The sequence below is a fragment of the Xenopus tropicalis genome, chromosome 6 (genome assembly GCF_000004195.4).
Source record: "Xenopus tropicalis strain Nigerian chromosome 6, UCB_Xtro_10.0, whole genome shotgun sequence".
Classification (NCBI taxonomy): domain Eukaryota; kingdom Metazoa; phylum Chordata; class Amphibia; order Anura; family Pipidae; genus Xenopus; species Xenopus tropicalis.
This window is the reverse complement of record NC_030682.2, coordinates 106,128,115-106,153,392: the sequence shown is the minus strand read 5'-3', so window position 1 is coordinate 106,153,392 and position 25,278 is coordinate 106,128,115. Positions and strand designations below refer to the sequence as shown.

At 37.9% G+C, this 25,278-nt stretch overlaps 1 protein-coding gene across 2 annotated transcripts; it reads right to left on the bottom strand.

Moving 5' to 3' along the window:
- Positions 1 to 3,006: 3,006 nt before the first annotated feature.
- Positions 3,007 to 24,503, bottom strand: tmem200c (transmembrane protein 200C). Of its 2 annotated transcripts, none has more exons than XM_002938055.5 (2): positions 24,013 to 24,503; positions 3,007 to 10,339 (listed from the first exon to the last, which is right to left on the bottom strand). In XM_002938055.5, exon 2 carries the CDS (start codon positions 10,301 to 10,303, stop codon positions 8,657 to 8,659), a length of 1,647 nt encoding a protein of 548 aa, XP_002938101.2. In that variant the 5' UTR covers positions 10,304 to 10,339; positions 24,013 to 24,503; the 3' UTR covers positions 3,007 to 8,656. The 2 variants fall into 2 exon arrangements, with proteins under 2 accessions (XP_002938101.2, XP_031759907.1); XM_031904047.1 differs by lacking the exon at positions 24,013 to 24,503 and adding an exon at positions 13,032 to 13,144.
- Positions 24,504 to 25,278: the final 775 nt, after the last annotated feature.

Below are 25,278 nucleotides of genomic sequence, written 5' to 3'. Positions count from 1 at the left end.
TCCAGCTGTTATTACATTAGCTCCTCAGTACTGATGCACACTCTCCATCATTTACTGGTACATTGTAGCAGTGGATCACTTGCCAGTCAGTGTGAATTTTGGGCCCATAAAAATCTTGTCCTCTGGATATGAACACTCACGAGGTGAGGAGGTTTGTGCTGAGTCATGTTAAGTGTGTATGGAAAAGATTTAACATTGATATCACTCTGTACCCATATATGCGAAGTAGTTTGTCACCTACGGATTTAGAAACATGTAAAAATATTACCAAGTATGATTCACATCACAGTGAATCATAACTATTAAAGGAGAACTAAAGGTAAAACCTAAGTAAGTTTTATCAGAAAGGTCTATGTAAATACAGCCATAAGCACACACTCTATCAAAAGAAACAGAATTTCTTGTCTCCTTTTTTGTAAACATGTTCTTGGGAATCAGACTTCATATCCTTTAGGGCTCCTTCAGGTTTGGGGCATAAGTCTGCACAACTCTCTCCCTCTCCCCCTCCCTTCTCCTGCTCCCCCCTCCCATAAGAATGCATAAAAACTCACTGATCTGAGCTATAATGGCTAGAGCAGCAGCAGGAAGCTACAAAGACCAAGTTAAAATGGCAGCTGCTATCTTAAACAGAGAAAGATTCTAGGACTCTTTACTCAGGTATAGTGTTCTAGGTGGCCATAATGTGGCGAATCTATTGGCAGTAAAATGCCAAACTGCCTTTCCTTCTCCTTTAAGTATTGATATTAGTACTAATAGTACAGTACAGCACCACATTTTTTATTATTATTTGCTTCTATTAATCATTACAGCCAGTCGTTTACCTTTTTTCATCTGCCTCTTCTAATTAAGTGCCCTATAAATAATCTCATTGTTATTCATACAATTTCATCAGTAATCTTTCTTTAAAGGCAACTGTGTGTGTATGTTTTCCACTCCACTTGGCAGTGAAAGGGTGAAATAATTTTCTTTTCCAGTAAAACACACAGTGTATCTATTATTTACCTTTTGTAGCCCTGCTAAAGTCTAATATTGATTTGGATATTAGCGTCTCTCTCTATGTTGTAGTCTACATTCTATGAATAGCAGCACATTTCATTTTTAATTGCATTCTATCAAGTGTAGAGGCAATATTTTCTTTAAAAAAACTGACATTTTGAAAAAGATCTGTTTTACGGAGACTTCAGAGAATTTACATTTTTAACCAATTAGCAGTTATTACATTTTATACTATAGGGAACAATGTTTTATTATTTTGACAAAGGCTTATGACTCCTATGTATTTATCCCATAATGGGAAATGTTGCTCCATAACGTCAACTTCTGCAGAACTCCAAAGACTGATAGGGGGGTTCAAAAACAGCCAGAAGGGACCAGTTTCCCCCCAATGGTCTCCCCACGTTTTCCACCCTTTCTGTAGTGCCCAGAGATCTCTTTTATAATGTCTATTGTAGAACTGAATTTTATTATATATATTTGTGTTTACCCCTATGGGCTTTATTATCAATTTTTGAGTTTGTAATTTTTTTCTATTTCAAAATAAACTTACAATTTAAATAAACTTGAATGCTTATTTATTAAAAATATCTGAATGTGAAAAACTTGACTGAATAAGAAAATTGAATACCTTGAATTTGTGAGTTTACAAACTCGAAAAAAAAAAATCATTTGAAAAAGTTGAAAAAAAATTGGACTTCTACATTAACTCACAAGCTTTTACATGCAGAAGTGTTACATTCCAGCTTTTAGAGTTTTTGTACTTAATAAATATTAAACATTTGAGTTTTTGAACCATAATTTGAATTTTGGAAGTTTTAGTGCAAAAAATTGGGAAATTTTTTGAATTCGAACATTGATAAATTGCCCCCTAATGTCTGATTGTTATGGTTTTATTTTAATGGTATTTCAATGTTAGGAGAAATATCATAAAAAAAATAAGAATGTACTTCTCCTTTAAATATAAAAGGATTGTGCTTAAAAAGGTTGTGTTTCAGACTGATTTATTGAGAAATTCCACCAAAACTCCACTAGTCCCGCCCATCTGTTCCACTTCCTGCTTCTCTGGATGTGCAGGGGGGCCGGCGACACTCAGCACACTGCACTGTAGGATAGGAACCAATCAGCAGCTAGGCTGACCTGATAGGGAACTGAAGCCTATATTTGCTTGTGTGACTGCAGGGCTGTGATTGGCTATCCCCCTCCTGCTGTGCTTCTGGCTGGGACAATTAGGACACGCCCACCATTCATTTGAAACATGGACAGAGAACGGATAGGATCTATAGGGAGCTCCAATAAAGGGGCCATTTACAGATTAAACTTTTAGCCCAAAGGGTTTTTCCACTTATCCAATATGTCTCCTTTAAACAGATTTATTTTCACTTCAACTTGAATGGGTTGCTTTCAGGTAAGAAAAAGATACATAGAGATATTATATCTGTGATGGAAAGATTAGTCCATCAATATAGAATATTTTTGATGCTATGTCACTTCCTGCAGATGAATTGATCCAGCTGACCAAAACAGACCTTGACAGGACACCATATCTCTTAGTCTCTGACCTGGAAATTCAATATTTAAGCAATCTGTCACAGGAGAGCCCAAATGTTTCACTTGTACTGAGGCCCCAGTGGAAAATATGAATTTCTGTTGCAGCCATGCATGCTATAACTGTTAGATTTATAGAAAAAGGAAAGCGGCTGTGGCTAGAATACTCTTATTACTGGAAGATAATTACCCATTATTAATCTTGTCTTCTTTTGTTTTGAGGGCTTAAGACACTGTTAAGACTTTTCAAAAGACAGAAAAAGGCATAACAGAAAGAAGGTGCTAAACTGTACTTATAGTTCATATTTCTCTGCCATCAAACAAAAGAAAACCTCTTTGGACAGACAAAAAAAAAAGCTGGATGGAAGAAACAGTGAAATGTAGGTCAGTGATTGCTACTGTCAAGATTGTTCTTCCAAACACAAGTCAGCTAAAATGATATTCAAACCACTGTTGAACACAAGAGAAATGAAAAAGGTAGGATTTATTCACGATGCAGATTTTCCAACAGAAAAATGCATGCTAAATTTATGGAATTCTGTATCAACAGCTGAGAACTATTCTAAAGCACCAGGCTTAGGCTGTTTAGAGATCTCTTTCATTACTAAAACACCATCAGTGTTGCCAGGTTGTATTACAGGGAGGAATTGCTGTGCCAAACATATTATGAATAATTGGTGTACGTTATTCAACAATTTTAGTCATTATATTCATGAGAAATGTGCATACAACATTGCAGTCTTTGTTACCCCGCATAAACCAAAAATGAATGAAATTGTTTGCCTGCCACTTTCCAAATTGAGCTTGCAACCAAGATCACACAGCAATATAGTTATATGTTACATGTACAGACATTTTCATTATTCTTATCATTCTTACAAAATAATACATTTTTTTTCATCATTCTGAATGCTCTCCAATAGTTACAGTGAGAATTGGTTGCTCTATACAGTATCCTATATAAGTTATTGAACACCCAAGTTGGCAATCTGATACTAAAATATATATTTTTCTGCAGCTCACCTTTATGCCACTTCTTTAAGCCACACAAAAAAGGGAATGGATGTTGATATCTGTTGTGACAGATATCAAGGGAATTCATTAAAATCTGTCCTCAGTAGACTATGGCATCAATGTGACTTTGGAGGAAGCATAACTGAATAGTAAACAAGGTACCGAGAGGTCATAGATAGATGGCACACCCTTCCAGATGGCATGGCAGAGTCTTATACAGTAAAAAAAAAAAATCAAATATGTGTGGGACAAATTTAAGGCAAATCAGTTTTTGATAAGAAGATCACATTGGTCTATGGGTTATTTGTCTTGTCACATTTTGGTTCTTTGCAAATGTAAAGTCATAAAATGAATAGGAGTATAACGGAAACAGTGATATACCTGCTATTTTTGCCCTGAAAAGAAAATACACGTTAAACAGAGACAGATATAGAGATACCAACAGATTTATATTTTACATTAACAACACAGTATTCCCTCTGACAAAGCATCCTTTATAGTGATACAATTTTGCAAACATGATTCGATATGCTAATAAATGATTACATTTTGTTCCGTACATCTCAAAAACCAGTTTTGTTCTGAAAACTCTTTCTTTTAAATTTGGAGCAATATTAATACCTAGAACCAAAGATCCTATGCACAATTCCATGGCTTTGGCTAAGGGCTAATTTACACTGACAAATTGGTAGTTCTAACTAGGCAGAGGTAGTGGAACCCCTTTCTGACAACAGTAAAGTTTTCCATGTGAGTGAGACCCGAAGGGCAGTTTCCTATAGGTACAAATAATTAAAAACAAAAAACATCAGGTATAAAGGTAATTGAGTAAAATCAACATTAGCCATCCTAAACTACAACAAACTACTTTACAGGACAGTAAATTGGCTTTACTGCATGTTTAATACTCAGGTATTATTATATAATGAACATCTGTGATATTAAGCATATGGGGACACAAGTTAACCATTCTAAAAGTATCTAAAATTCAGAAGTTTTTACTCTTTTTGAGTTCTTCACAAATATATGGGCTTCTATTTACTACAAATTTTAAATCAAAGTGATTAAATACAGTTAAAGACTCCGATATTGACTAGTATAGGTTTGTCCAGGAGTTCTTAAAAGGCCAGGTACTGAATTAAGCATTACAATTTTGCACTATATGCACTAAATGTGTGCCTGGCAGGTAAATAAAATATTGCTTTTCAAATTTCATGACATATAATTGTGTATTTGTCTTAAATATATAGTAAAAATCAATGTTTTTATAGAATGTCTAAGTAGAATTCTTTATAATAGTATTATAGCAAAGGCACCAAGCTACAGACTGGAAGGAGCTCTCAAATGGATCAACCTTTTTAAGCACGCTGCAATAAACTAAATGTTGCCATAGAAAGGACACAGGTGCTCTTATTGTTGCTTAAAATGTCTCTTTCCATAGCTTGGGCTTTGCATTACGTAGCAGTTTCCAAGGTTTTTTAAAAGGTAAAGGTGAAAACGGTAACATATGTACTTCTGTTATTATAATCAAAATATGTTTTTTGCGCTAATGTACAATATGAAAAATCCTAAACACTCCTCTATAATCATGAAATACATGTATATTTATATATATTGTCTTTAAAGGAAGATATTTCTGAATCAAAAGATAATTCAGTTTTAATAAGGCTTCAGCTGGCATTAAACAGATTCTCACTTGTATATGCTATGGAATATATCTTTACATAGGCAGTGGCATTTGAAACAGTCATGCAATGTAACTGTGTATTATGCCAATATTTAGCAAAGGATAACGGTTGCCTAAACAGACTGCCTTGGCCTATTCTGTCTTGGAGAAACAGGATTTTTTTTTTATTTTGGCAGTTTTATTGTAATTTAAATGGAATGAGTATGCAGTGATAGCTGCTTCAGATTTTCTTTAAAGGAAAACTAAAGCTCAACAAAAAAATAGGCAGGAAATGCTACACTTTACAACAGCCATGTAGCAGTGAAGATCTATGTCCCCAGTAACTTCGCTTCTTTCTTGCTGATTTACAGCACATGCTCTGGGCTACTGTCAGATGCATGAGTTTAGGGGTCAACTCAAAATATACAGGGTCTAAAACCAGTAGTGTAACTAGATGTTATCGGGTCACACAGCACACTCAGTTTAGAAGCCCAAAACATTGGAAAGTTGGCACATTCTTCCAAGATATATTGAAATTGCTAATTATTTAAGGCCTTACTGGGCCCTATACACTTCTGCCCCCCCCCCCTTACTCTGTAGTTATGTCCCTCTCTACAACTTTGGAGATATGGGTTGTTGTTAGGGCAGCTGAACCTCTGGGCCAATACAGAAAGTTCAATATATCAAATGCAGCATTTCTAGCCATAATCTTTTTAGGCTTTAGTTCTACTATAAGGTGAATGCACTTCATTAACTATCATTGCATTATTTAGTTCTTATAAGTTGTAATTTATAACATCCTAGAAAATACTGGGTGCCAGGATATGTAGTTCAGTAAAAGCTAGATGCCTCATCTTTCACAACCATATTCTGGAACCATAAATATGGTTATTAGCTACTGTCAAGAATGTTCTTCCAAACACAAGCTAAAATGATATTCAAACTACTGTTGAACACAAGAGAAATGAAAAGTAGGATTTAGTCAAGATGCAGATTTTCTGGCAGAAAAATGCAGTTATGGAATTCTGTATCAACAGCTGAGATATATTCTAAATCACCAGGCTCAGGCTGTTTAGAGATCTTTTTCATTGCTAGCATGAATACCCTGTTCTTAGAGATGTTAACTATTATTTTTAGCAATTAAACATAAATAATTATACTGTAGCTCTCCCTTGCTGGATGATAATATTAGAACTGCATGCTGTCTGCATTCTCTGTGCTGCCCCTGACATCCTATTACATAACATGCAACATGTTTCATAATGCCTAGGCTTCCGTTATGTGCAGCCATTAACATTCTCGGACAAAGGCATAAATATACCATGTTGTGAAAAACATTAGTCATAAAGAAAGAGTTTGTTATCAAGCTTACAAAATAGAATTAAAGAGCTGATAACCAAATTTAAAGAAAATAGTTACTCAATATTATATGTTATAGCAGCAAAACACTTAAGGGACAGTTAACAAAAATATGTGTAGGGAGAACTAAAGCTCAAAATATAATTAAGATACCAGCCCAAGGCCACCAAAGACCTTATGCAATAAAGATCTGGGACACTCTGTTAAGGCTCCGAATCACATGCAGTGTGTATATACAATATATAATCCATGAACCAAGGCTGATTAGTAATTAAGTTTAATTTATTTTAATTTAGATGATGGTTACATAAAACCAGTGCATTTTGTAATAAATCTGAGTACGAATCAGTATCAACCGTTTCTATGACAAATATTACCTCACTTTCTGCTTAAGATACATGATTTCCAAAGATCCGTAAGCTTAGCAGTCCAGAGAACACTGAGCATGTGTAGTGCCACTGACTCTCAAAAGATGGCCTAATAAGCTTTGAAACATGGATCATTACAGTTATTGGACTTCTGAACCTTTGGGCTGGTAGAGATAGCTGGTAGCCATATTCCTTTTTTAAGCTTTCATTCTATTTTAACAGATTAAATTAAAGTGTAAATATTTTTTTGCTTGGTTTTTTATCAATGAGCCTGGCTAAGAGGTCAGATCCATATTAGCATGTTTGTGGGTGGTAGGTTGGGTTTATTTTGTCAGCTTTTTTGCATTAACTCTTAATAAGTGCCCCATTCCCCACTATTCAATATTCTTCTGAAGTGTTACATCCCAAACTCTTACATGAATATGTAATATCATGAACTGTCAAAATGTGGTAAAAACTCTTCCCCTATTACATTTTGCACTGCCAAACAAGTGAACCTCTATGCTGACTCTAATGATAATAATACTGATGGGAAGCCACTGTTACTGCCTGCAATGCTCTAATAGAAGAGGCTGCATTTACCAACCCACATCAATTGACCTCCTCCAAGAATAAGCCAAAGCCTGTGTTATATTCCCAGATGGAAGCTGGGTTGTTAAAAAGAGCAGGTTTATAATTGAAATAAAATAACCATTGTGTATGTTCATTTAATGCACTGTTGTAATAACACATCTAGATAGGAAAGGAGGCAAAATAAATTGGATATTTGTTTCAATAATGGGTTTGTACTTTGATGAAAATAATTACCTCTGCTAAAAACAATGTTATTATATATTCTGAGGCTGAAAATGAAAACTGTTTTCTATATCTATTCTTGAGAAATATTAAAATATAGATTTTTATCATGCAATCTACTTGTTTTCCATTCCTATAAAATCAAGTCTATTGTAACCAGCAATAGCTCACTCCTCAATGCAATATTCTGCTGTTGTATGCAACATCATTTGCATGCTGTTAATAAATAAATACTAAAAGGATATTTTTCATTAAATGGCACCAAAGCTAGGCCCTTTGCTTAAATGGTATCACCCTAAAACTTGATCATTTGGAAGTAATATAAGATTTTTTAATTGATTTTGATTGCTATTTTTTATTAATGTCCATAAACACTCAAATACATATTTTAACAGTAATTCTAACAGTCCCCCCCCCCCTTCAATAGACCAAATCGGGGGTCATTTTAAAATGTGTTTGAATACTTTGTTAGCTAATTCTTAAATGTACAGTCATTAAATTATCTTATCATAAAAATAAAAATCATTCAGTTTATATAGTTGCAAGGCAGTCTTGCTGATTTCATGTTTGGAAAGCCAAACCAAAGAGCCATAACAAAGCGATAACTGTCATGCCATCAGCAGAAAAATTGTACTGAAACTCAGAATGAAAGTGCACAGTATTGTCAAAATAATCTATCATACCATTTTTGAAGTGTTAGGACCTGCATTAACTATAGCTTGACGTTTGGTCAGACGTATACATACAATCAAAATAAGTTGCTAAAGTGACTCTCTCTTAGTTACGAACCAATACCATTGTAATTGTTGAACCTGTGTAGACCTTTGGATATTGGCAATTTAGAAATACAGTATGTTAAGGAAACAACATGAAGGTGAAAGACTGAATAACCTTCTCAACTAATTTTCCTTGTGCCTTATATGCTCGTAACATTTAAATCATTTTCACCCAAATTAACATGAGATCTGGAGACCATCAACAGTTTTTCTTTATTGGTATACTGCTTCTGCAGGATTTCTACGTTTTGTTCCTGATTGGTCTCTTCCAAAGATTCATTTGTGCCTGTGTCCGTAAGGGTTGTTTGGGGTTCTTCACAGTCTTGAATTTTATTGTTTGCAGTGTCTATTGACTCAAAGGAGGTTCCTGCCTCCTCAAGGTGAATGTAGCCCTTATTGCTTGATTGGTCTGATTCTGAACTCTGAGAGTTTCTTCTCATTAATGAAGCTGTAGGGAGAGAATCAGTAAGAATCACTGGTTTTGTTTTGCCACACGGAGAAGCTTTTACCAGAAAGCTGCAGTCTAGGTCTGTGCTACTTAGAGACTGGCTACCCAAATCTGACAAAAGCCCAGGCGATATAGGTCTTCTGAAGTCAGGTAGACAGCTTGTGCTCTGCCGTCGTAAGAGTAATTTTTTATTGTTCTTGGGAATTTCCCAGTTCAAGTCTGCATGGCTAAGGTTGGTCAAACTCAATTGTATTTCCTCTTTATCTAAGTCTTTGGCACTTTTATTTTCTAATGTATCTTCTCCTTTCTTTTCCAAAAGGCATCTATCTAGCTTGACAATGGGCAGTGTAAATGCACTAAGCGAAGAACCAACGATTGAGCAAGTGCTGCTCCTACTCCATCCTTTCTCTGGTGAAAATGAGAGGGGATCCTTTTCCCCTTCTCTCCCTGAAACACTGTCAAAGGGCAAAGCAGATGCTGAGCGCTCTCTGTAAATACTATATACTGCATCATCCAAATCTGGTGGTTCCAGTGGCTGACGACAAGCCTTAGGGGATGACGTCCTTGTTTCTCTTAGATTTGGAGGTGAAAAAGTAATGGAACTTCCAAGAGCAGAATGCCAGGAACTCTTAGCCAGCATGGCAGCCCCAAAGCTATCCCCACTTTTAATGTCTATGCTCCGAGACTGAACATAGTTCACAAAACCATTTAATGGAGTCCCATCTTTGCATTTTAGGCCATGAACATCAATCACTGTAGAATAGAGGTCTCTTAAATTAATGATCTTAGTTTTCTTGTCTCTGTTTTCATGAAGAACAGCATTCGCGCATATAAAAAGAAATATTCCAATGCCCATTATTAGAGGTCCAAAAACTTTAAGATTATCTGAATGCAAGTATCCAGAAAACAGGCCAGCAAAAAAACCTGGTGATGTTTTATGCTGCAGACTTCTGCTAATATTATGGTCACTTGCTTTAAAGGTGTCCTGATTGTATCCATTACTGCTCTGATGGCTCCGGGATTGATTTCCATTTGCAATCTTATTTGTATCACCTGAAGCATATTTGGCTTGATTTGACCCTATGCCTCCGTTATAAACTGAGTTACTTTTTGGCCAGTAACCCATAACCGCCATAGCAATCCCAACTAGAAGAACTAAAATTCCACAAAGAGCAATTAATCCAGACACAGAGCAAAGTTTAAGCTTGCCTTTTACTACAACCACATCATTCTTGCGTTTCTTTTTTGCTTTCCGCTTTCGTTTTGGAGTTTGTGATTTTTGCCTGAGAGGGTCCTGTTTCCGAGCGGAGATCCTTAAAAGACCTCCTGTGGCAATCATGCTGACCTCACAATTCTCTGCAAGTCACTCCAGCTCCTGAAGAATAAAAACACATACAGAAAAACAGTAAAATATCTGGAAAAAGTTCATTGACTACATTGTTTTCTCTAGCTTCCCACAAAACAGTGAAATAGTCTAAACACTAATATACAAAAGCATTTTGTACAAGCTTATAAAAGACATTAGTAAAAGAAAAAAATTATAACTTTCGGGGTCAGTGCGTTGGTCCCTTTCATGGCAAACGTTCTGAAGGTCTCAATGGCATGCACTCTTCTCCCACTTAAATAAACTTTACAGACTTGGTGCCAACATGTCCCACCAAGACCATATTATGGTGTTTGGAAACAATCATGAAAATAGTAGCAATATAAATAAGTAAATGGTTTGTTTGAGGGATGTACAGTAATGCTGTCTTGACAAAGGTCCTCATGATGGGGACAATTGCTTTGACTTGTCATATAAAATTATCGAACTGATCTTTGGGTTGTTTTTGATTTGGTATTATAATTATAAATCTGGAATGATTAAATCTAGTACAGATTAGCTGCATCAGCCATGCCTTTTTCTTTGCAATCACTGTAATATTTATTGAGTTAGTAATGTCAACCTTCTAGAGGTGAGTTGTCCATGAAACACCTGACCAAGACCTGTTCCATTTCCACCAAGGCCTTTAACCCTGTCCTTATACATTATCTAAATATGAGTACTAAATGCCTTAAATGCATGTAAGTACCTTTCCTTTTGCTATTCAAGATATGCAACATGGTGATCAAGCCATACAACCTGGAAGCAGGGGCACCACTAAACTTTTGGATATATGGAGTTTCTACTACAGGTATAATACTTCATGGCCTCTGGTATACTACCTGGATTGTAATAACTGTGTAATTGTGTTTTCCCCTGCTAAAATGTTTTTTTGCACCTGTCCATTCCTCCCGTGATGATGTAGTACAAGTAGTGATACTGTACATTTACCTGACTGTGTTGTTATCTAGTATAGAGCAAGAATTATGTGGAACTGGACTCTGCTTGCAACCTAAACACCTACTGTCTACTGAACATATGAATTATCTGTTAATCCTTCTTTTCTACATCTATACCAAACTCATTCAGAGCTCTTTATAGGGAGCATATACATCTATGTTCAACATGCACTAAATAAATGAATCTTTAGTTGAAAATGTATTCTGTCTAAGCTAATCTTTAAATAACCATTTTTTTATGTATTTTATTATATATCATTAATATATCCTTGTTTTCTTTTACCCTTACTACCCCACCCTATAAAAAAAAATCTAAATTTGCTCTTGCTTTTAAACGGATTAACAGTAAAATCTACCTGCTGACTGGTTGCTCAGTTGGTTTGCTCCTGGGCAAAAGTTAGCACCTTTAATTACACATGGGGGATAGAGTATTAGGTAATGATTCCTATATTAACAAGCCCCTCTCTCCCCCCACCTGCTGCCTGTGTGTCAATGACTGATTTCTTATAACCCCACAATGACTCCCAAGGCCAAAGAAGGTAGTGCTTTCAATTTCACAGTTCTGCACTTTTTATTGGAAAAAAATTAAAAAAAAATTTTTTTAACTTAAAACAATAGCTATAATGCATATCTAACATAATTCCATTTCTTTTTTATCACAAAAAAAGCCTTTTCTTTGATGGTGTTAATAGCTTCTGTAACTTATTGTCACACATTAAAAACACTTTTAAATATCACTTTGGTGAGTGGTGTTGTTGACCATAGTACTTACACAAATATATTAGAGAGGTTAATATTTATTACAAATTCTTTTAAGCTTTATGCCTCGCATTGACACCCCATTAAACTACAAAATCACAACAAGCGCCAATGTAGTTCAGCTTGCAGAACATGCATGTCCCCTGTAAAGCTCAGTGTTATTGTGTATACTGTAACATAAGTAGCAGTAGTTAGTAACCTAATCCGATCCCAATCCTAACACACACCTGACCCTAACCAGCAAAATGTTGCCATTGTAGGAACTTCACCCAGACAGTGAATCTTAGATGCAGAGGAGAGTGTACTTCTGGTCAGCTGGCACATCACTAATAAGTAGTATGAGCATAATACTGCACTAGTGACCCCTGAATTCAACATTAAATGACCTAAAGTTTGCCCAGGTGCAGTACCCCATAGCATCCAATGAGATGTATGCTTTTAAACAGGTTACTAGTAAATACTGCCTGCCAATTGGCTGCTATACGTGGCAACTCCTGGAGTAAATTTTGCACTTTTTATTATATAGCCTCCTCTAAAAGAAATGAGCTTCCCTCTAGCCTAGACTCCAATGCCCACAATACCTTGCATGTTCTGTGATTAACAGACCTGAGTGAAGGAAGCTAAAAGATGTTTGCAAGGCATTCGGGCAGAGTACAAACACATACTGCTTTCAACAGTTATTACATTCAAGTATATTAGAATGGTGCTTAGAATGTTTTTCTTTAAAAAAGGGAGAACATCTCTTTCAAACCATATTTCATGAAAGTTATTTAGCCTTCACCTTATTCACAATAAAGCAAAGAGAGCCATCTCCAGGATGCCCCACATGGAAAAATCCTTTCTGAGCCATTTTACAATATGTACCAATACCACTGACCCTGATTTGATAAAAGGGCATCTAAAAGCTAAGATGGCATCTAAAAGCTAAATAGAACAAAGGAACCATTCCACTCACTAGCCTTTGACTTACCAGCAAGTCTGCCTACCTTTTATTCATTTTCTGCTGATTCCTGGTTCTGTGTTTCTGCCTTAAGGTTCTCATTGCAGTGCTGACAATTCTGTTTAGTCACAGCAGATGTGTTTTCTTCATATTATATCTCTTTATTAACCAAAGGCATGCTGGGAATTGTATATCAAAAGCAGAGTATAAAGTCAGATGAATGCCCCATGCTTCCATACTAACAGGACAGCACATTGCTGCAATTAAATGTCAAAAGATTCAGCTTTGAACCCCTGCTAACTCCTGTAAGCGGATCTGTGCTGAACAGACCAAAAACCTGCTGTTTGTGCTGGCAGTCAGCAAAAATAAGTGTTGCCGATGAGAAGTCAATCTGCATGCAGTGAAGTAGTGCCTTTCTTATAGCAATGAGCACTTTACTCCCTAAGAGAGGAAAGCAGCGCAGAAGACTGGGGGGTGCTTCTCGTCTGCATAAACAAGTAGGCTGAGTAATGGGGTGAAGTCAAAAGGAAAAGTGAGAGGGAAGGGGAACAAAAGAGCAAAGGAAAACACTGAGTGAAGAGGATATAACAGGAGAGAAAAGAGGGAAATGTGCAATCAAAAGGCGGACTAATTAAAAAAATGGAAAGGTAGAAGGGGGCAGAGGTGGAAAAAATTAAAAAAAAGATGCTTACAAATTAAACGGGATGCCCACCCAAAAACTGTTTTTGCATACATTTTTAATTAAAAATGTACTTTCAATTAAATTCAGTGATGTTTATTTCTATCTGTTGACTATCTACTTGACTCATTTCAGTCTGGCTTTCACCCCCACCACTTTACAGAAATGGCGAATGGCTTAGTCGCTGCCAAAGCAAAGGGTCACTATTCTCTTTTAATCCTGCTTAACCTTTCTGCAGCTTTTGACACTGTTGATCATTCTCTCTTGCTCCATATTCTATCCTCACTGGGGACTCGAGATAAGGCTCTATCTTGGCTCTCCTCCTATCTTTCCAACTGTTCCTTCAGTGTCTCCCATTCAACCTCCACCTCCTCTCCTCAGCCTCTCTTAGTTGGAGTACATCAAGGCTCTGTTCTTGGACCCCTTCTATTTTCAATCTACACCACTGGTCTGGGTCAATTAATCAGCTCCTTTGGATTTCACTATCATTTATATGCAGACGATACCCAAATATACCTTTCTTCCCCAGACCTGCCCTCACTCCTAGCTTGTGTCTCCAACTGTCTAACTGCAATTTCAGCATTCATGTCCTCTCGTTACCTAAAAATCAACATGGACAAAACCGAGCTTGTCATCTTCCCAACCTCCAACTCCTTCTCACTGCCTGACATCACTGTCTGCATGGAAAATATTAATATAACCCCAGCTCCACAAGCTCGCTGTCTAGAAGTCACATTTGACCCTGCTCTCTCTTTCACTCCCTACATTCAAACATAATGTACAAAATTTCTACCCTATTTCTTTAGTTAGGCTTTAGCTCTCCTTTAAGTCTGCACAAGAGCCATGAATATCCTGTAAATAATATTCTTATAAATGATGCAAAAAGATGGCTGATTGATGACTGATTGATACTTACATGATTCCAAACATTTTTTTACAAATAAATAACTGCAAAGTGGGGTGTGCGTAATTATTCAGCCCCCTTTGGTCTGAGTGCAGTCAGTTGCCCATATGACATTGCCTGATGAGTGCTAATGACTAAATAGAGTGCACCTGTGTGTAATCTAATGTCAGTACAAATACAGCTGCTCTGTGACGGCCTCAGAGGTTGTCTAAGAGAATATTGGGAGCAACAACACCATGAAGTCCAAAGAACACACCAGACAGGTCAGGGATAAAGTTATTGAGAAATTTAAAGCAGGCTTAGGCTACAAAAAGATTTCCAAAGCCTTGAACATCCCACGGAGCACTGTTCAAGCGATCATTCAGAAATGGAAGGAGTATGGCACAACTGTAAACCTACCAAGACAAGGCCGTCCCCCTAAACTCACAGGCCGAACAAGGAGAGCGCTGATCAGAAATGCAGCCAAGAGGCCCATGGTGACTCTGGGGGAGCTGCAGAGATCTACAGCTCAGGTGGGGGAATCTGTCCATAGGACAACTATTAGTCGTGCACTGCACAAAGTTGGCCTTTATGGAAGAGTGGCAAGAAGAAAGCCATTGATAACAGAAAACCATAAGTCCCGTTTGCAGTTTGCCACAAGCCATGTGGGGGACACAGCAAACATGTGGAAGAAGGTGCTCTGGTCAGATGAGACCAAAATAGAACTTTTTGGCCAAAATGCAAAATGCTATGTGTGGCGGAAAACTAACACTGCACATCACTCTGAACACACCATCCCCACTGTCAAATATGGTGGTGGCAGCATCATGCTCTGGGGGTGCTTCTCTTCAGCAGGGACAGGGAAGCTGGTCAGAGTTGATGGGAAGATGGATGGAGCCAAATACAGGGCAATCTTGGAAGAAAACCTCTTGGAGTCTGCAAAAGACTTGAGACTGGGACGGAGGTTCACCTTCCAGCAGGACAACGACCCTAAACATAAAGCCAGGGCAACAATGGAATGGTTTAAAACAAAACATATCCATGTGTTAGAATGGCCCAGTCAAAGTCCAGATCTAAATCCAATGGAGAATCTGTGGCAAGATCTGAAAACTGCTGTTCACAAACGCTGTCCATCTAATCTGACTGAGCTGGAGCTGTTTTGCAAAGAAGAATGGGCAAGGATTTCAGTCTCTAGATGTGCAAAGCTGGTAGAGACATACCCTAAAAGACTGGCAGCTGTAATTGCAGCAAAAGGTGGTTCTACAAAGTATTGACTCAGGGGGCTGAATAATTACGCACACCCCACTTTGCAGTTATTTATTTGTAAAAAATGTTTGAAATCATGTATGATTTTCGTTCTACTTCTCACGTGTACACCACTTTGTATTGGTCTTTCACGTGGAATTCCAATAAAATTGATTCATGTTTGTGGCTGCAATGTGACAAAATGTGGAAAAGTTCAAGGGGGCCAAATACTTTTGCAAGCCACTGTAAACAGTAATTAAGCTTAATAGGATTGTTTTGGCTCCAATAAGGAATAATTATATTTGGTTGGAATCAAGTACAATGTACTTTTTTATTATTACAGAGAAAAAAGAAACCATTATTAAAAATGTGGATTATATCTATCAAAATGGAGTCTATGGGAGATGCCCTTTCCATAATTCTGAACTTTCTGGATAATGGGTTTCCAGATAAGGGGTGTGATACCTGTATTATAGTAAACAATGCACACCCTGCTGTAAAATATGAGGATATTAAATGTCACCTTGGAGTTTCATGACCATTATAAATGCCCTATAGGGTCATGAAACTCCTTGATGACATAATAATAGTAATATTAATAATACCCTTATACAGGTATGGGACCTGTTATCCAGAATGCATGGGACCTGATGTTTCCAGATAAGGGATTCTTCCTGTGATTTGGATGCCATACCTTAAGTCTACTTGAAATTCATTTAAACATTAAATAAACCCAATAGGATTTTTTTTGCCACCAATAAGGGGTAATTATATCTTAGTTGGGATCAAGTACAAGGTACTGTTTTATTATTACAGAGAAAAGGGAAATCATTTATAAAAACTAGAATTATTTGATTAAAATTGAGTCTATGGTAGATTGCCTTCCTGTAACTGAGCTTTCTGAATAATGGGTTTCTGGATAACGGATCCCATACCTGTATTTTACAATAGGGGTTACATTATTCACAATATGATAGAAGGAGGCATTAAAGGAATACTGTCACTAGAAAACATATTCAAAACATATCAGTTATAGAGCTTCTCCAGCAGAATCCTGCATTGAAATCCATTTTTCAAAAACACAGATTTTTTTTAATTTAATTTTGAAATTTCACATGGGGCTAGCCATATTATTCATTTCCTAGGGTGCCACAGCCATGTGACCTGTCCTTGGATAAAGTTCAATCACACTTTACTGCTGTGCTGCAAGTGTGCTGCCCCTCCCAGCAGCCAATCAGCAGAACAATGGGAAGGGAGCAAGATAGCAGCTCCCAGTAGATATCAGAATAGCACTCAGTTGTAAGAAATGAAAGTCTGGCTTGGGACTCCCCCAGTTACACTGAGTAGAAGAAACAATAGGTTATCTGAAAGCAGTTCTAATGTGTAGCGCTGGCTCCTTCTGAAAGCTCAAGCTCAAAGGCTGGCCACTTTGGCTATACACTGTATTTACAGTGTAACTGGAAGCTAGAAACGGAAATATAAATAATATGTTGTTCCAGTTGGAAAGGAAGTACACACACATATACTGTATATATATATATATATATACAGTAAAAGGTTTTAAGATGCCGAAATATTTCAGAGGATACTGTATATTGATGGCTTACATGTCAGTTGGTGTAAACAAAAATCTTCAGCACACCACTTACATACATTGCACCTGAAGTAGGGGTCACCCCCGAAAGCTTGCGCTGTTTGTACATTTCTGCAAATAAATGATTTAAAGGCATTGCCGACACACTGGAGTGCTTCTTCGCCTTTGCAAAGGTACATGTCAGTTGGGCCATGATTGTCTATAGGGTGAGAATCGGCCTTTTGCCAAGCCAAGCTCTGTAGGTCAGTTAGGGTGAATACATCATTATTATCCTATATATTTACTTATCTTGTGCGATAATGTGGGGCCCTAATGAAAGGTCAGCTTTCAGTGAAGCTTTATGGCTCTATGTTAAATTGTGGTAGTTCAGGTGATAGAGCAGTTTATCATTCAAATGTGATTTTTTTTTTAATTGCGAAATTACATGAAACTTTATTTGCCCAACATGTATAGGAAATGGGGCCACATTTGAGAGTTGGGTTAATGCATTTATTGTTGGGGCAGGGTTTAGTCCTTCCTGCTTATCCAAAAGAATGCAGCTGATAAAGGGCACGTAGGAGACCAAAACATGTAATGTTGTACAGGTATATGATCCGTTATCCAGAAGCCTATTATCCGGAAAGCTGTGAATTACAGGAAGGCCATCTTCCATAGACTCAATTTTAATCAAATAATTCATATTTTTAAACATTATATACTTTTTCTATGTAATAATAAAACTGTAGCTTGTAATTGATCATAACTAAGATATAATTAATCCTTATTGGTGGCAAAACAATCTTTTTGGGTTTATTTAATGTTTAAATGATTTTTAGTAGACAAAGTATGGAGATCAAAATTACAGAAAGAACCCTTATCCCAAAAATTCCCAGGTCCTTAGCAATCAGCAAGGCACATGATATTTCTCAAATATCTTTAGGTATAGTACAGGTGCTCTAATGTGAACATGTATAACACTAGGTTTTCTTTTCTCTCTATAGTTTTTCATACTTGACATTATTACAGATGTACAATTCCCAAAACTCCTTTGTAACTAACATCTTAAACTGCAGTTCAACAACAGCTTTAAAAACCTGTGTTGGTGTAGCTCCACAGTAATGCATCTTGCAAGATCCTCTATAGTTCTACAAATGGGCCATTACCTGTTGCTTCTTGTAGACCCCTAAACTGCAATTCCTTAGCCCTTTTACATCATTATTTACCATCCTAACTCTTCCACAGCGCAACAATCTGAACATATACCTGTAAAGGTACTTTTACAGGTTTTTTCAAGGCCTGGTCTGGATTGCATCACACTACATGCCACTGAATCCAATCCCCACCAACTAAGGATGTCCAATCCATGCTAGTCCATTTGCTGTTTAACTTAAAGAACCCTACAGGCCAGATGCTGTAAAGCGATGGCTTTTGAACTATTTAGGTGCAAGTCCAATTTTTATGTCCAATAATTTGTCTAACAGTGCCAAGAATATCTAGGACAGAAAAAATATTCACCACAAATTTCATCCTAGCTGACCTTTAAACTGGGCTTACTAAAGTATCTAGAAAACCTCATGTCACTGTTACTGGCCTTTATTCTGGGCACCTCCTAGACCTAGAGAGTCAGCAGCACATTTTGAGAACCACCGCTGTATGTGGAGATAGGATTTGTAGTTTAATGGCTGAACATCCCTGCATTAAGATACTACTAGAAAACCTCATGTCACACATGAACATTACTAGCTATTACTTGTAACTGGCAAAAAAATAGTAATCCATAATCCATAATGTTTGGATTTGGATGAATACTAAATCACCAACTAAAGATTTTGCCAATTACAGAAACAAGTCCTAACTTGCATATTCAAATCTGAAGGAAAGAAAATCACTTTAGTTGTCCAGAGCTTTAAATTTACATGACTTTTAAGGTTTGGATTTGGCTAAATACTTAGGATTTAGCCAATTATAAAAAAGTGATAATATAATAAAAGTAACAACAGATCTAGTAACCCAAAGCAACCAAAAAAGTTAGCAATATTTACTGGTCATGTGTTTGAAAGAAAACATCTAATTGGTTGCTGCTGGTTATTAGCCCCATGTGCAAATTTTTTACTAAAAGACAGACAGCGAAAGATAGAATTTCAGCAGCTTAATGACTGCAAATAAAATATATATACAGGTATAGGACCCATTATCCAGAATGCTCGGGACCAAGGGTATTCCGGATAAGGGGTCTTTCCATAATTTGGATCTCCATACCTTAAGTCTACTAAAAAATTAATAAAACATTAATTAAACCCAATAGGATTGCTTTGCATCCAATAAGGATTATTTATATCTTAGTTGGGATCAATTACAAGGTTCTGTTTTATTTCTACATAAAAAAAGGAAATCAGTTTTAAAATTCTGAATTATTTGCTTATAATGGAGTCTATGGGAGACGGGCTTTCCGTAATTCGGAGCTTTCTGGATAACGGGTTTCCGGATAAGGGGTCCGATACCTGTATTACCAGTCCTAAAACCATAATGCAAGCAATATTTCCAAAGTTCAGAACTGAAGGAGCCAGCAGTAAGAGCCAATGATCACAGCTGTGTCAGGCAGTGTCTAAAGGGCAAGTAGCGTGGGGCAGAGCAGCAAAGTGCCACAGAAATGCTGGCGTGGGAAGTAGGGAGTATGTGGAAGGAGGAAAGAGGGTCAAGTGACAGAAGATCACACCTTCCTTCCTCCTGTCCTGGAATAGCAACGATTGGCCACAGGGACAGCTGGGCACAGCTTTTGGGGGCAACGATGCTTACAGGGGTAATTTTTCCATGGGGACATTAAACTGGGTCAGTCCACCTGAAACAGGAACTGATGCTAACCTTGTAGTGGATAGAATGTTAATATTCTGTCCACAACTTCCGTTGTGTCAGTCTTACTAGCTATGAAGTATGCCTTTTTAGGGCTGTGACAGACCACTCGCCGGTTGGATGGCATACACAGCGCAGAGGTTTCCTCTCAAGGCAATTTACATTCTAGCTGATGGGACGGCATTTCTGGGAGATTAGTCGCCCGCGACAAGGGAGATTTGTCGCGCGGCGACTAATCTCACTGTCTGTCACAGCCCTTAAAGTTTAGCAGCTGTGATACCCAAGGTAACCAAATTATCAAGCAAATGCAAATAATCCCAAAACTATTATGCACAGAGAAGGCAGCTTTCTTCCTGATTCCCTAATACAAATATAGACTAGAAAGGCCAAGTATGTGTCATGCCTGTTGTAAAACAAGTGAGTATGACTGTGTATTAACACACCCATGCATTGTCCCTGAATAACTAAATCACACTGTAAGCTGATTTTTAATTGTATTCCTATATCCTAAATCTTTCCAGTTCTTGCCACTTGTCACTATTTAGTTTCAGTGACATAAATGAATGAATGATTAGCCCTTTGTGAAGACATTTGTGTTGACAAGCAAAAACATAGAATGTGCCTGAAGTGAGACTATAAGGAAGGCAGTTTTCCACTAAGAGGGTAATGTTAAATTGCAAAGCCAGATTGCTGCATCTGCTATCATGGGATATGTCTGGGTATTCTTATATCTTACAGATTATGTCTGGCATTAACTCAATTGTACAACTTCAGACCTCAAACGACAAACAGAAATATTAAGCAACCTGGGAGACTCTGATTTTTTTAATTACCAATTATTTTGTGCCTTTGTTAGATATATAACACTACATATAAACCATGTAGCTTTAGAGCTTTGCCATATCAAATGGGGTTTAGAAAAGGGAATTTCAGCACAGAGAGGATGAGCTAAAATGCTATAAGCTACAGACGGCTGCTTGTTTGTGTTTTCTAGATTGCCTGGAACCCACTCTGAGCAGAGGAAATAAGCAGAAAAAATCAATAAAACACATCATTGTAGCTCGCAATGCCTTGCAATTATCTGATCCTAAAACTACAGCACAAAGAAATGCCTGGCCAAGCAAGCCACTTTACTGTTGATTCCTCTCTGTAAATTTTTTTTTTTTTGTGCAGAGAAGACATTTTGAGAATCCCCATTACAAAAACAAAATGTAATTAATGCTACTGAAGATTATAATGTGTATGGCATCATGAGAAAAAAGCTGCTTGGTGATATTCAGCTTTTACTAATTTTATCAATGAAACTCAATAATACAAAATATGATGGTTTTAAACTATTTTACTGCCTTTTTAATGCCAGTTCAGAAGTGCCCAGGCTGCCGGCTGGCAGTTATAATTTGGTGCTGTGTCTGTGAGGTTGTCTAGTGATAAATAAAGGGGACAGTTTTAATTGGACAGCAGAGCATCATGGGCAAATTCCCACAGGTCACCAACACTGTAGCTCTGGTCCTCTATTTATTGAACCACATCAGTGCAGTTATATTATCCCTGTTTTATAAGAGCTGATTGACTGAATTAGAAGTGAAACAACAGACAGGACTATTGCTCCGGGGCTGAGAAGCTATTCACTTTCAAATCATTATAAAAAGAAAAAAAAAAAAAAAGAACGAAGTCTGTTTGATTTTGGAAAGCGAGAGAGCGTGCAGCATAATTACGTGGAATAGGAAGAGTTTACAGTGTTTCCATTCCAAATCGATGCTTAATGAACTGCACTACTAGATCTTGTTCTGGGCACTGCACCAATACAAATGGTCCACTCACAGCTGAAAGGCACAAACAGATGGCACCCCATTTTCCAAATCATCTTCCCCATCGATATGAAAAGGAAGCGTTCTTGGTCACTAAGCACTGCAAAAATGTGAAGAACTAAGTGATAAAGTGGATCTATAAAGGAGATAAATCCTCATGTTATTGCAAAGTTGTACTGAATGATTACCATTCTGCTGCTGAATGTAATAGTTCTACAGGACATCCGTGTATGCATCGTGGGTGAATTATTCCCTATTTCAGTCGTGAGAGTATCAGTGCCATTCTAGCTCTTTTATGGTTTGTCAGGTTTCTTTCTATGGCCATCTGCCTTTGCCTCCAGCACGAATGAACATGCCCTTCCTTACTCCATTTTGAAGTTGTGGCTTCCCAGTCTTTACCTGACATCTGGATTCTGCTTCTTTCTCTGATACTGATGTCTTCTTATATTCCTATAATTTAATGAAGCCTCCTAAAACATAACTTGCCTCGTGCCATTATAACACGCATCCTGCTATGGTTTATATCACATGGGTTTACCATATTGTGCCTTCGTCTATACAATGTGCACCTACATACAACAACTTTTTCACTAATAAGATAACTTGCACTTAGAGTATATCCCAAATAGGGGTATTATTGCACAGCCAGGCAAGTGAGGATTCCAGAAATATGCATTAGTTCAGGTATTCAGATGTCATGGATATGGGTTGGAAAGGAGCAAAGGGATGACAGTAAAATGGCAGTTAGATGCAGGGGAACAGATCCTGGCACTGGGAGGTAGGTGTAGGCAAGACAAAGGGCTCAGGTGGCTGGTACTGGGGGGCATGACGAAATAACAGAACTAGGAACAAGATGCAAGCAATTATGGGCAACAAAAGAGAATATCTGATGCCAAAGGCAAATGCAATGCCACTTTAAAAGGTCATTTAAATCAGAAATCCCAGCAACACCAGCAATCAGAAATACCAGCAACAGTTCTATGAGTAATATATTTATATATATATATATATATATATCTCACAGTCTCCCTGCTGCCTCTGCTACAATTGCAAATCCATTCAGCTGTAGTCTGCTCTGACAACAATGAAATGACAGAATGGTGCCTCCCTTGTACAAGTGGGTCCTGGGTCAGTTAAAGTAGTGCACCCAGAACAGCTGATGCCAAAGTGGAGCAATAAAGGATAATAATAATATTCATTTATATCGGAAGAACTTGTAAAAATGCCCAGCTCTGCGTGAAGCACTTTTTTTGCAAGAAAAGCAGCCCAGTACTCTGTGACACTGTGCAGGCCCCTTTGGGAGTGAAGGGGTGTAAGGAGAGTACACAATATTAGCAAATTACAGAAGGATAATTTATTTAAAAAATTATCTTTTTATTATTCTAAGTTTGGCATGTTAGCTTAACTGGATCTAAAAATATTCATGAGAGGACATAAAATGACCGAATAAATAACAAAATAGAACATATTTTTTATCTTCTAAACTATATTCTTGTTGTGAACTTGTTTTTTAGACTATATAAAATACATAATGACAATAGTTATGGCAATAAGGAGAGGCACATATTATCCTTAGTAAAGCTCGCCCTCCTAGTTACTCAGTGTAGCCTGAGATTACCAAGGTTAATTATATTCCATTTCCAAACCAATAACAAGTAGCTTTCAGCATCACGGTGTAACCAGATCAATAGAACATATTGGAATTGATTTCTGGCAGAGTAGTAAGGCCGGGTTGGCGCTATGCTTTACTAATATTAGCACTTGGAGAAGTATTTCTCAGGGTAGCACTACCTATTATAGCAGATAAAAGCTCTCGTAGCATCCAGAGCTGGTGTGCGGCGCATCCTATTTCCCATTGCAGCTGTTTTTTTTTCTCCTCAAAATGGCAGTAGGAGAATAAAAGCGCCAGAGAAGGTCTGAGAGCGCACAGACTGCTGAATGGCTAGTGGGGCCAGGGAAGTGGCTGGCTGGCTGCTAGCCCTCACTCACCGGGAAGACTGGAGAAAGTGGAAGCCGCCGGCCAACGCGAGCAGATCGGGAGCAACTTTACCGGCCAAGGGAACATGACAGCAGCACTGGTCGCTCTCCCCTGTCAGATCTCCGGCGAGCTGATCACTGAAGCCTCCCTAATGCCGCTCTTGGTGCCTTAACCTCCAGCAGCGATAGGGTCGCGCAGAGCAGCCAGTCTCCCATTGTACATGAGCAGAGTTATTACTCCTACAGCTGCGCCTCTGCCTCATTGTATGTGAGAGGGATGCGCTTTCTCTCCTCCCAATCCCGCACCCAAGAGCTGCTGCTCGGTGCCCTCTCGGTTCCCCATGAGTCGCTTTACCAGGCGATGCGATGTTCTGCGACCCAGCTGCACAGTGTCCCCATGTATGTGCGCTGGCGCTGTTGCTTGGATACCGGCGCCCTGACACTGGGAAATAAACGCGAGCGGGGGGCAGTCGCTACGATACCTTTTTGGAGGTGGTGATAGACTGCGAGGCCGCACCTCCCTGTGTTACCTCCCCTCCTCTCTCTGCCCATTAACTCTGTGGCCTTTGCTTTGTATTGCGCTATGGCTCCATGCTTAGTTATCACCAGGGGCGCAACCAGAGCCAGGGTACCGAGGGAAGGGCATTTGCCCTGGGTCCCCAGCCGCTTAGGGCAGTTCATAAAAGCAGGGTAGTAAGGACAGATCTGCGCTATGCTTTACTAATATATTTACTAATATATATATAGTAATATATACTATTACTTTTCTATATACTAATATATAGAAGGTCGTATTATATAATTTTTAAGGTTTATTTTAGTATGAACTCCAGGGATATCCTAACTATGCCCCTTTATTTATTGTGAATGTAACTTCCAGAATCCCAGCTGCAGCCAAAGGCTGAGGATTGATAGAATTGCATTATGTGCTAAATGCTAATGTATGAAACTGCCAAGGAAGAGTCCTGCATCACCCAGACATATTTACTGTCAGTCAAGGGGTAAATTTGTTAATGGAAAGATTTATTACTAACACACTGAAAAATAAATGCAAAAATGAATTAATTGGCAGAGCTTCCATACAGATTGCACACTGAAGGGGTTACAGCAGGTCATGTGATGTTCCAGCAAATAACCAATCACAAAGAACCTGTGTCTTGCTCCGCTCTTAATAACTGGCCTAATTAGATGCAATGACAAGACTTGTAATTGAGCAAATGAAGTGTCTGCATAATTTCTCACTCTCCTTATTCCTTTGTCCCGCTTTCGCTTTTCTTA

Coding starts and splice junctions, on each gene's coding strand:
- tmem200c (XM_002938055.5), bottom strand. CDS start 10,303: ATGATTGCCACAGGAGGTCTTTTAAGGATCTCCGCTCGGAAACAGGAC.